The 13,025-nt window shown below is 31.4% G+C and overlaps 1 protein-coding gene across 1 annotated transcript; it reads right to left on the bottom strand.

Moving 5' to 3' along the window:
• Positions 1-835: 835 nt before the first annotated feature.
• Positions 836-1,144, bottom strand: LOC145096314 (putative ripening-related protein 7). The gene has a single exon (XM_079034063.1). It carries the CDS (start codon positions 1,142-1,144, stop codon positions 836-838), a length of 309 nt encoding a protein of 102 aa, XP_078890189.1.
• Positions 1,145-13,025: the final 11,881 nt, after the last annotated feature.

The raw sequence follows: 13,025 nt of genomic DNA, 5'->3' as shown, positions 1-13,025 counted from the left end.
TTTTTCCCACTGGGTTTTCTTAGCAAAGTTTTTAATGAAGCAATTGTTCCCAATATTTATTATTAATCATGTACTTTTTTCCTTAATAAATGGTTTTTTCCCATGAGGTTTTACCTATTAAGGTTTTAACGAGACATGATACAATCATCATTCAAGGGGGAGTGTTATGAAATATTAGTTTGTGAATGACCATTGAATTCTCTATTTCTCCCATAACTCACAATCATTATTTAGTATTAGTAACAATCATTTCAATATATTTTATAAATGTGATAATGCACCATCATAATGTGCATTTATATTATAACTCATCTTTAATCTTATTTTGAGAATATAAATAGTAAGCCATATGTATTAGAAACTTGATGATTTCATCACAAGTATTGGAATAAAAGTTATCTCCACTCTCATGTATTTCATTACTCTATACTTTATATTGTTATAAGCTTCATATTTTATAACACTTTGATTAATATTTACTGCAACCAACTGTATATTTGTTTACTGATAATAAGAATTAATATATGCGTGAAACTTGCAAAATGTTTATGTTTGATAAGTGATTACTTATTTGAGTTAATTATTTCATTTCATATTATTATATTTGATTTGGAAATTTCCCATATAAAGAAATGTAATTTGTCATTTCATTGTCAACGCTTGCAATTCCAATGATGCATGTTTTTAGCTTATAGCAAAGATTTTATTTGTTTCTTATTGTTGCAAATTGCAATTTACTTTATTGACTTCTACATAAAAAGCATCATGAACGACTTTCTCAACGTGAAAGACTCTTTAATTTGTTCATGGATTACTGGATTATCTTCAATAATGATCACGCATCAGACCATGTAACTTTGGTTTCACCCCATTCACCTTTAGACACTGCAAGAGCATTCCAAACCGCTACAGATGCGTCAACTATATCATTAGCACAACCCCTAGAGGTATCACACTCGTCCACCACTGTTGCTTGTACACTTCTATCTTTGTAATATATATCGATAGATTTAAAGCACCTTTTTCCATGATTGTACCATGGAGTGGATAGTGCAACAATTGGTGTGTTGTCTGAGTGGTACTTGCCATCACATTCAGATGGCCCTCCGCCACTCCCACCCTTCTCAAAGCTGTTAATTGTCATAGTCGCATCTGTATTACCAGAGTCAGCATTGGCCCACGATGCGGTTAAGGTAAGAAGTAGGGAAAAGAGAATGGGGAAAAAAACTACGCATAGCTTCATTTTATCTTTTGCTCTTTCTGATATGTTGGTGGTATTTGGTGTGAAATAATTAGTGTTACTATAATTGTATATATAGTGATTGTGATGTTGTCTTGTAGTCGAATTACTATAAATGTATATATAATGATTGTGGTTTTGTCTTTTAGTCGAATGGTTAAATTCTTTTGGCGTTTAGGGTATGTATATGTGTTAGGTTGAGATTACAATAACAATGTAAGTGTTTTGTGAATATTTGTTTTTACTATTAGAATGGAATCTTAATTAAACATAATAAGTAAAAAAGGTAAGTTAAAATCACGATTCCATGTGATATAGTGTAGAGTTTAAATTCTTTCATTTGTAATGTAAGAATATTTATAAAAATGTACCTTTTATGTGTTAATTTGGATTAAAAAAAATGAATATGAGCAATAAACTAGGAAAAACATTTAAGTAGCGGCATCTGTTGACGTGTCTTAAATTTGTTATTAATGGTAATAAATCAAAACTGTAAGAGCTCAACCAATGAAAAGGGTTTTGGGAGGTTTGTTGTGTGATTGTTTTTTCTCATTGTTCTTTGCTTTGTTTATATTGTGATCTTGTTTTGCTTCTTTGTAACCATAGACATCATATTTTTGTGGATGTGTTGTCGTTTTCCTTTGTCTCAAATTACTGGTGGGGAAATGAACAATTAAAGCACAAGATAAATATCATGGTACAAAAAAAGTTAAAAAAAAAAAAAAAAAAAAAAAAAAATCTTAATGTTACTATTCGAAAAGTGGGATTTTTATGGAAATAATCTATTGAAAAACGCCGACGGATTACCAAAGAGACAGTTACAACCAAAACAACCATATTTTGTGCATACTGACCATAAAAACTGGATTTTTTAAAATTTTATTTTTTTTAATAAATTCATAATATTGACGGAATTTCCGTCGGTAAAGGTGTCACCGATCAAAGCAAGTCAGACGCACTTCCATTGTTATTCCCATGGTAATTTTTTGACAAACCTTTACGCCACCATTCTGTCTGTAAATCTGTGGGAAATCCGTCGATAGGACTCTTTCGACGGACTTTGCTGTCATTATTAGCCCTTTTTCTAGTAGTGATATAATGACCCTAAGTCATCTAATATGTAGAATCATGTATTTTTGTTTATATCATATATTTAAATGTTTAAATGTTTGACCGTTAACATAACTAGAAAAGTATAATTTTGCGCTTCTTGTATTTCTTCGTGCATTAGGCATACACGAGTTAAATAGTTAATACTTACATCAAAATGAAGCATGCATATGCTTAAATAGTTAATACTAACTTCAAAATGATGCATGCATAGAATTATACTGGCTATATTGAATTTAGTTTTTCTACTTGATGTAACAGTTTGGTATTGATTTTCATCATTAAACCGTAGCTAGGACATAGTTTTCAAGTAATGATCTTGATCATGCAAATATTCTTGTCTTTAGCATGAGATGACATCCAGCTAAGTATTTGATAACAATGAAAAATTTTATAAGTAAAACAAAATAACATTACGTTATCACAAGTGTTGACAAGAACACTCGAGGAAGAGTATACTTTATTTAACGTATTTTTTTCTTATGATGTGATAAAAACTATAATTAACGTTTTTGTTATATTTAATCACATCTTTCGCGTATAGAAAATCACTTGAGTTGTTCTGTTTCTTGTCCAATTACATTTTTAAACCAAATCTTTGTTAGATGCAAGAAAGCCTACTCCATTTTAACTTGGAATCAAATTCCCTTGTCTTTGCTGTTGTGATTTGATGGGTTGTATGTGTCGTGTAGTTATGTTTCACAAATGAATTGTCCTTTGATAATTCTTTATATATATATATATATATATATATATATATATATATATATATATATATATATATATATATATATATATATATATATATATATATATATATATATATATATATATATATATAACTTATTGTTATTGTAAGTTATTTTAAGATACTTATTTAGAAACTTTTAACGATTATAAAAATATCTTTAGGAAATATTTTAGTTTAATTGAGATTACAATTTAGTTTTTGCATTTATCACTACAATTTATCACTTTTAACTATTTATAAAATATTCTTCGGTTTTTTAAGTGGAACTGAAATTTATATTTAAGTTGACATTTTAATGTTATATTTAAGTTAACAATCTAAGTATTTTTATCCAAAATGTTAAAAATTTGTACCTTTAAACTGATAAAGATTTACATATTAAATCTAATAAATTAAGTATAATATGTTAAAAATTAAAGACATTACTTTATAAGTAGAATTAAATATATTATTTTAAAATTGAAATTTAGTTTATTTATGATTATACTTTAGATTTGATATTTATTTAACCTTATTTAGCAACTTATAATCATTATTAGAAAGTCACTACAATTTATCACTTTTAATTATTTACATAATACTCTTAGGGTTGTTTAAGTTAAACTAAAATTTATATTTAAATTGACCTGTAATATTATATTTAAATTAATAATTTAAGTATTTTATACAAATTGTTCTAAAATTATATCTTTAAAATGATAATTGTTTACATCCAACAATATATTAAAACTAATAAATTAAATATAATATGTTAAAATTTAAATAAGATAACTTTATAAGTAGTTGTAAATATATTATTTTAATATTGAAATTTAGTTTATATATGATTACACTTTAGGTTTGATATTTATTTAACCTAATTAACCAAATTATAATTATTATTAGAAAGAAAAATGAAAAGTCATGGGGGTTTCAAATGAATGTAGTGAAAGGAAAAACCAATGGTAGTTTCAAATTAATGTGGTCAAAGAAATAATGTTTCTTTTATAAGTATACTAGACGAATTCCCGCGCATTGCGCAGCAAAGATTAAAAATATATTGTTAAAATATTAAAAAATATATGTTTAAAATGGTTATGTTATTGACATTAACTTTGAGATAATACTTTTACACTAATTTATATATATATATATATATATATATATATATATATATATTCTCAATTATTTTGAACAATAATATTCATTGACATCAACCCACATTCCTCATTAATAGAATTAAATATAATTATCTATTTAGTATTATTTTTAACAATTATTATTATTGATTAATTATATTTTTACTTATGCGATCATTTTTTAATTTCAATAATGATGTTCATTTAAAATACAATTTATTTATAGCTAAATGTAATTTATAATTTGATGTTATTATCATTTAAAATTGTTATTCATTAATTTAAACCACTTATTATTAATAATAAGTTAAAGAAGACTTTTAAGAAACCTTAATATTATTATTAAAATGTGAAACATACACTAAATAATAAAATGATAAGATAGACGCTTTGCATTTCAAAAGAGACTTGCATGGATAATATGACGTATCCATTTAATTTGATTTTATTATTTATAATTGTTTCTTATTATATTTAAAACAAATCTTATATAAACATCCAACCTAAATATTCATCTTCAAGTTTTCTTTCTTCGCCACGTAAACAAGCTTTTGTTATAAAGCCAAAAATGGAATAAAAGACACACTTAATTGTATGATCATGATATATTGTATTTTGATTGAGGCTTGTACAAAACATGCATGAGCATATATTATTAATTTATCATTTGTTTGGTATTGATGTAACATATGAATAAGGAAAATAAGAGTCGGGTAATTGGAATAAGATAGCTTCAAATCCAACGTATCAAACGGATTACCCGTTTACTAAAGTCTAAAACCCAAAAACTCAAACATGTTCTAATACCATACAAATACATGAGGTTTTAGCAAATTATTATCTCATATGAATTACCATTGATTATGTGTGATTAATTATTAAGAAGGTGAAAAGGTTTGGGGGTTTCAAATGCATGAGGTTTTAGCAAATTATTGTGGGGGGATTCAAATGCATGAGATTCAAGTTAAAATGCAAGTTTTATAAGTATGTAAGATAAATTAATCTATTTTATAACGTACATCGCATATTTCTATATACGGTACAAGGAATCATGGCAATATGGGCCACGAATATCGCCGTTAATGCCCTGAAAAATCACCGCTAAAGCTCTTAAGAATGTTTCACGTTGATGCTCACAAATCGTTGATATTGAGGTCATCGATGATGCTAAACTTTCACCGCTAATAATGTTGCCCTTAATATTGTCTTTGGTATTGAGACGTCGCCGGTAATAATGTCCCTTGTGATTAAGACGTTCCCATTTGCTTCCTGTCGCTCGCATTGATGTGGCCACTGTTGTTTTAATAAATGTAGATAAAGTATTTATGTTAATGCAAAAATACTACTGTGAGATACAGGTAGGCCCGTCCTATAGATGTCCACGGTCCATCTTTCAGAAGTGTTTAATTTTTTTATGGAAATTATTATATTTAAAAGATAGTACAAGTAATTTTTTAAATTATTGAGTTGTTATAAAAAAAACATGATGACATTTATGTATTTTAAATGTTCATTTTTTTTCTCTCTTCCTGGGCCCAAAATGTGTTTGAAACAGCCATGTATACAAGAAATGAACAAAAATTGCATTTTATATAAAAGTATGTATAAAATACTTCAAAATCTATGATATCTGTTTTATGTTGTTTTTTACACACAAACCGGCAATAAAACATAAAACAACTCTTCATTATATCGCCCTCATCGTTCACTTGATAATCGTTTTGGGCGGACAAAGATCGAACCACTTTTTGAAATTCTTGTTCTAAACAAATTAAGAAGAATAGTATCAGCATCGTGTTAATAAGAATGGAATCAACATCTACCACATCATGCGATCCCACCCAGGTAAATCGGTCATTGATAATACATGAATCATTTTTAGGAAAGATCAGAATATCTTTGTAGGATCCAAGCGCATGATCCTAGGATCTACTGTAATATGATCATTACTATTTAATCTTTTAAAAAAGAAAGTTCTAATATGTTGTTTTGGACTAAGTACATCCAATATAAAACCTATAAAACATCTTTTGAATTTTTTATTCTTAAATAAAATATTTAAAATGTATTTTTCATGTTTTAAAGTTAGGAAATCTTTAAAAAAAGTTCATATATTTTAGCTTTATTAACAAAAAACTCACTCTTGATTTTCATTTTATTTACTCATTTAGTTATTTTTCAATTTAACCTTTGAAACCGGTATATACTTGCAAAAGAACCCTTTTAGCCGATTAATACCGGTTTTAAGGGTTAAATTGCAAAAATAAATAAAACAAATAAATAAAAAATCATTGATGACTTTTTCATTAACAAGATTAAAGTTTAAAAACTTTTCTACAGATTTTCTTTTATATATACACAAATTTTATTTACAGAAAACTTATATTTATTTATTAAAAAACTCAAGTTAAAGATATATTTTTTATTAAAAACATATAATGATAATTTATATATTATTTTTGGATTTTTTTTGTGATTCTTTTTAAAACTACAACTTACCGAAGATCTTTTCACAGTCGAACGACGTCTCATAAAATAAAGGTTTATCAAAGGTTGTTAACCCCAAATAAAGCTCCATTATACAAATCATGTGGCCTAGAAATGCATTTTCTTACAAAAAAATCAACAAAAGTTCGTTTTTGTGTTCATTAATGTCTCATATTTTTCAAAATTTCTTCATTTTTTCAGGTTTTTAACCCTTTTAGCTTGTCACCATTGCCATAAAAGCCTTCATATTTAAACATTACCACCACTGCACTCTATCACCACTACAACCATTTGCCACCAACAGCACCATACTCACCACAAAACACCGGTAACCCCCATCAACATTATCTCCGACCCACCTTCTACATTTTTCATCTCTCACCCACCATTATCATCATCGTCCGCCTACTGTTCTTTCTATTCACAACCAAGAAAAAGCCCAAAATGACAAAATTTTACCTAAATGTGATGCATTAATAAACAGAGACTTGGACTTAGAACATAACCACACATTTCATGTAAATATGTCACAACTAGAATTTTATCTAGGAAATTTTGTACTCATGTAAACGTTATCTATGATAATACTTGTAACTCTAGCCTGATGTTATGCACTATGCTCAATTAATGTCAACTAACTTAATCAAGATTCACAAATAAAGTTCAAAACTCTATACAAAACATTTCAATAGTCAACTAAGGGTTGAAAACCCTAAGAATCTTGGTTCAAGTTTACGATGGACAAGGATTTTCTTATTGGGCCTAATGGACCAATAAGCATTTAATTTAACTATTTTGGGCATAGAACCCTTAAATGGGCTCTAAATGGACCCACGTTTACAAAACTTAACATATTGGGCCATGTGGACCTAAGATGGTTCATGTTATTCCTAACACATTCTCACACTGTTCCATCTCCACATCCTTCTCCTCCTCATTCCATTATTCCTATTATGATTGCTCCATGCCCTCCTCCAACCTCCTCTTCAATTCCTACTTCTAATCCATTACCCCCACCAATATTCACAGAAACAACCACCACTACCGAACCTCCAGTTCGTGTCAATGCATCTAATGCGGGGGCACGAACTTCAGGTGTTGATACCCCAGTTACTTCACCTCACTCTGCTGAATCTAATACCATTCTTGGGGGAGATGGTATGGATTTTGATACCTTTCATTACAGCCCCTACACTGTTCAAAGTGATGATGATAAGGATGCTCCAGTTACCAAAAGGCATCTCAAAGCCTTGAATGAGAAGCTTGATACTCTGTTCGCCTCTTCATCCCAATCCTCAACCACTGCTTACTCTGAAGCTGCAGTGAAAGCCTGAAAGGTATGCTTGACAACTTGGTTACAGAACATGCAGCTAATCTTGCCAAAGTCCACAAAGCCATTGAAGATTCTACTTCTTCTTGTCTCCAAACAACCGAAAAAGTCGATAAACTAATCTCTGAGACGAATATGTTCATTAGCGAGATTCACACAGTGGCTGCTAAGAATGTTGCTCAAGCAAATTATGCTATTGTTAATCTGAATGCTTCACTTTGAAAAGAACGAGAGTCCTTTGAGAAGCTCTGGACTGACATCTCTAATAGTAACTCCGAGTTTCAGAAGTCTAATTCTTCAAGTCTTTGCAAATTCCAAGAAGACTTAGCAGTTGAGCCCAAAGTCATGGACGAACTTGCACTTCGTACCACTCATTTCAAAACTCAATTAGTGAAGCTCAAGCACACACAAAAGGAGATTGATGATCTCAAGTCAGAACGGGCTGGTATAAAATGTTGTGTGAGTGATGTCAACTCCTTGTTATCTAACCTTCTTGAACCCCATGATCCTATCCTGACTATCACCATCCGGAGGCACCTTGCTGATAAACTTCGTCCTGTGATTGCTTTATTAAACAAGATTGAGGGTGTTCCAAAGGTCCCTGCCCTTCCCGAACAAGGGGGATCAGTCAATAAAAGCAGGGACGAAACCAATGGTCACCAATGAACCGAAGGGTAATGAAGTTTCGGGTTCAAGTAATCCAGAAAAAGAAAAAAAGATTATTGAAGAAGAAGAAGAAGAATCAGTGGAAGATAAACTGAAACAAAAGGCCCGTGATCAAGAGCTTGATGAAATGCTTGGATTGTGAAAGAAGAAGAAGAAAGGGAGCGAAAGCAGAAAGAGGCTAATGACACACTAGAAAGCAAAAAAACTCTATTTCCTTTGTGGACATTAGATACATTGATAAAAGAAGCTATCAAATCTCCAAGTTCGTTTTGGATGGAGCCGGTCATCTCCTTTGATCTGGAGAACTCAAAACACTCACAATTCGATATGCTAATTACTAGGCGAGCTTTTGTTTTTCATTGCTTTGAGCAGATTGCCTCTGTTCCCTCTCCGGAACCAAAGGTTGATACAGACTTGATTGATTATTATCTTGCCATCTCACAACCTCAATACCTGACTTGGAGTGCATAAAAAATTACCATTGTCAAGGTATTGAAGCTAGTTACCACAAGGGACTTCGTCAATGTGAACTTTCGAGTCACTCGTGGTTCTGCAGATTCGGTCCATGAGTTTTCCCTTGCTGATTTGCCGAATCTCAATCCTCATTACTGGATTGTGTTGCCGAACTACTTGTTGACTAATGAGTAGAAATACAAACCCATTATTGCTCATATCAAGCGAATGTTGTTGTCATACATACACGAAGTAGCAAAGCTTGATCAGGAAATTGCCAATACTTTAAGATGTAAGCCCACTGTAAAAACAATCGTCAAGGCGAGTGATTTGAATAACATGTGTATGGGACAGATTAACACCAAACATTGGACGGTGATGTTCACTAAAGGATATAATCCTCCATTGAAGTTTTTGTTTCCTTTGGCTGACAAACATCTGTTCTCCACGGTTTGCATTAAGCATATTTTAGACATTATCAACTGATGTAAGTTCAATGATGATGCTGCAAAGAAGAACTTCAATGACATGCTTTGGTGGTACATCAACTTTCGTCCCACTATTATTGTTATCCTACCGAAGCTGTTTAAAATGGTAAAGAAGACAACTCTTGCATTGCAGCAGTGATCTCTTGCCTCAAAGACACAAAGGGGGAGAATGTTGGGTATTGAAGATTGCATCATTAGTCTTATTAAGTTAGTCTATTATAGTCACGATACTGGGCCTGTCCAGTCGTGTTTTGTGTATTAAGGTTAGAATATAAATGGTGCATGCATGCATCATATTGGAAACCTTTTTTTGACAATTTCTTTCAGCGTATTGTAACCCTAACGTAACCTCTACAGTAGAAGTTCTTCCTAGATCTCTTCTGAGGTTGTATATTATTCATCATTTGAAATATGTTTGATTCATTCTTTTGTTCTTATTTAATTTACATTCTTGGTTTGCTTGTTAAGAATCTAATCGATCTCAAAGATCTTTTAGTCTCATCAGTTTCTAGTCCTCAAAACGTTCCAAAGATAAAGGCTTTATGGACATGCATGTCCAATGCATGTCCCTAGGTCAAAATGTCCAAAAAGAGGGAAATATGCCCTAAAACCCTTGCATGCTATCCTTGCTTAACCAAAGGCCAGATCTAACTCACCTTGGGACCATTTTTCTCTGGAGATTCATAAAGTTGCAAACTTTATGAATCCCATGCATGCAATCAACAAGAAGGGTAGGAAATGAAGAGTAAACTCAAGATCTAACCATATTCTATGACAAAAATCGAGTCATGGAGACTTACAGCAGTCCACAAGATGGTCAAGCTCAAGGATGGGTGCTTGGCTTGCTGGATCTACTACTAGAAAAATAGCCTTTTATGACGCGCAATGCGCGTCATAAAACGCTTAGACGACGCGCAAATGTGCGTCAAGGAAGGCCCTATCATAACGAGAGACGACGCGCTTGCGCGTCGTCTAAGTGCATCGTTTATTTACGACGCGCTCTTATGACACGCAATGCGTGTCAAGGAAGGCCCTGTCATAAAGAAGATGAAATGCATTTGCGTGTTGTAACCTTACGACGCACATTTACGAGGCGCATTGCGTATCATTAAGACCCTGTCATAAAGAAAGACGACACACATTTTTGCGTTTCATAAAGTTAAATGTTTTAAAAATTATATATTTTGATAGATTTACTAATTTTAAAATTAAATAACACATTAAAAATCTCATAATACAAAATAAAATACCATAAATAACAAAGATAATTCATTTCACTAATATGTAAATACAAATAATTATTCCAATAGTAAGTAAATGTTATAAAAAAAATGAACTCAAGAGAAGCAGAATTTAAATACAATTACATTATCTAACTTACTATGTGCCAACAACTCTCTGTGTGTTTGCTTTTGCTTGAGTCTCGTTTCCTCCAAAGCTTCTAGCCATGCCAAAGTATTATATCTTAGGGTTCATGTCCAAATCAGGTAAAACATTGCTAGCTTAAATTCATCAAGTCCTTGGCATGAAGTCTTAGATAGAAGCTTAACTGCAATCTCCAATCCTTCTAGCAGACCCTAAAGATCATTATTGGCCATGTAGCAGGATCAACCTGCCAAAATTAGATAAGTTAAGAATATGCAACAAGATTAGTGTAAAGACATAAATGCCCCTACCTTGTATTCAACAGTAGCAATGTTTTCGCAAGAACTGGAATAAAAGAAGAAATGGAATATGTCACGCATTTGGTTGGCAGAAGATCCAACTACAAAATTTGATGATAACCAGCATACTACAACGTTAATAATGGGGCTTAAATTGTGTATGCTTATATTTGTAGAAATTGGAATTGAAATAACATAAATTTATGGGGCTTACCTTTCTTTTTCTTCTCATTCCATATGTCATTTCAGCAAATAATTCTTCGAAGTTTGCTCCAGGGAAATCCTCTTGTCTCACTTCCACTCCATTTTTAATTGTGATTCACATGATGCCTCAATCCCAACTGATAGAATAGATTATACACCTGCACCAATAACAACTGTAACTGTAAACCAACCAAAACTCCATATTCTTCCTATTACCAAATACAAAACAATTTTCATTACTATAACTGACTGGGTAAATATTTTATGCTTTAATAAGAAATGGTATAATAGAAAGATAAAAAGAAAAGGAGACACCTTGGTTAAAGAAATATCTTCAGGGACAACATAGGGAGATGGGTTGACAAAGGGGGGCTAGATCTATGTACATTTTCAAATCATCTAGACTTACATGGATATCAGACATTGATACTCCTTTACTAAAAACAGGCTTCACAAAGTCGCTAAGACCGTGCTTGTAAATTGCAAATTAGACATCCATCAGATTCATATTAACTGTCTATCTATGCAGAAGACTTATAAATGAAATAATGCCTTCTCAGCTTAAAAGATTAGAATGTCCAATGAACTACTTATATATACCTACCTGATGGGTATAGATTGGCTTCTCCTATCAACTACAAGAGGGCTATGCTAAAAATCTGCTTTCGACTGCAGAAGTACCAACAAGTGACTGCATTACAAACATTTAAAATAAACTTCTTCAGCCTGCCTGCTACTGCTAACAAATTAAATAATTGTTTAGGGTTTAAGATTTTATTTTTTATAATAATACATGCGCAAGATAAGACCTATTACCATTGTTTCTCCACTTCATGACTGATCCACAACCTAAATGTCATGTTGAGTGTGAAGTGAACTCACGTTCCTTCTTCAATGTTGAGCTTTTCATAGAGTCTAACAACAAACATGCCAACAAGGCATCCATATGTAGATCCAATCATTATACCCGGAACAAATTGGCCAACTAGAACAGCAGTACCAAATGTCACCACACCTAAACCATAGAACATAACCTGAGGAGGAGCAACACACATGCAAAACAATAACAGATTTAACACTCTCATCTTTTAATTTAGTTAGCATTGCATTTGTATATCATCAATCTTAAATTTGTAATTTGTTTTTTTGGTTACTTTTACTCATCTACTTAAAATTCAATACTTTTCATTCAAACTTCTTTTTTAAATGTTAAAACTACAAAACAAATAGAAACTGTCTTTCACAATACCAAAAACTATAACTGCAATAATTAATCAATTCTTATTACAATATGCACAAAACTACCAACCTACAATATGTCAAATATCCAAGCATCAAGTTTCATTTTAGAAGGCTTCTTTCTTTATACCAGTCTATATCCTATTCCTAATTGCTATTTATTAAATATTATTTTGTTTTCACAAAATAGATGTCGAGTAAAAGTGGAGGTGAGGGATACCAGAAAGGTCAACAGGCTATGGGCGTTGTACTCGTGAATGGTTTTCGCACTGAAT

Source organism: Lactuca serriola, chromosome 3, assembly GCF_051521515.1.
Source record: "Lactuca serriola cultivar US96UC23 chromosome 3, Lser_US96UC23_V15, whole genome shotgun sequence".
Lineage (NCBI taxonomy): Eukaryota > Viridiplantae > Streptophyta > Magnoliopsida > Asterales > Asteraceae > Lactuca > Lactuca serriola.
Note: the sequence above shows the minus strand (reverse complement) of the source record. Positions and strands in the feature narration are given on the sequence as shown.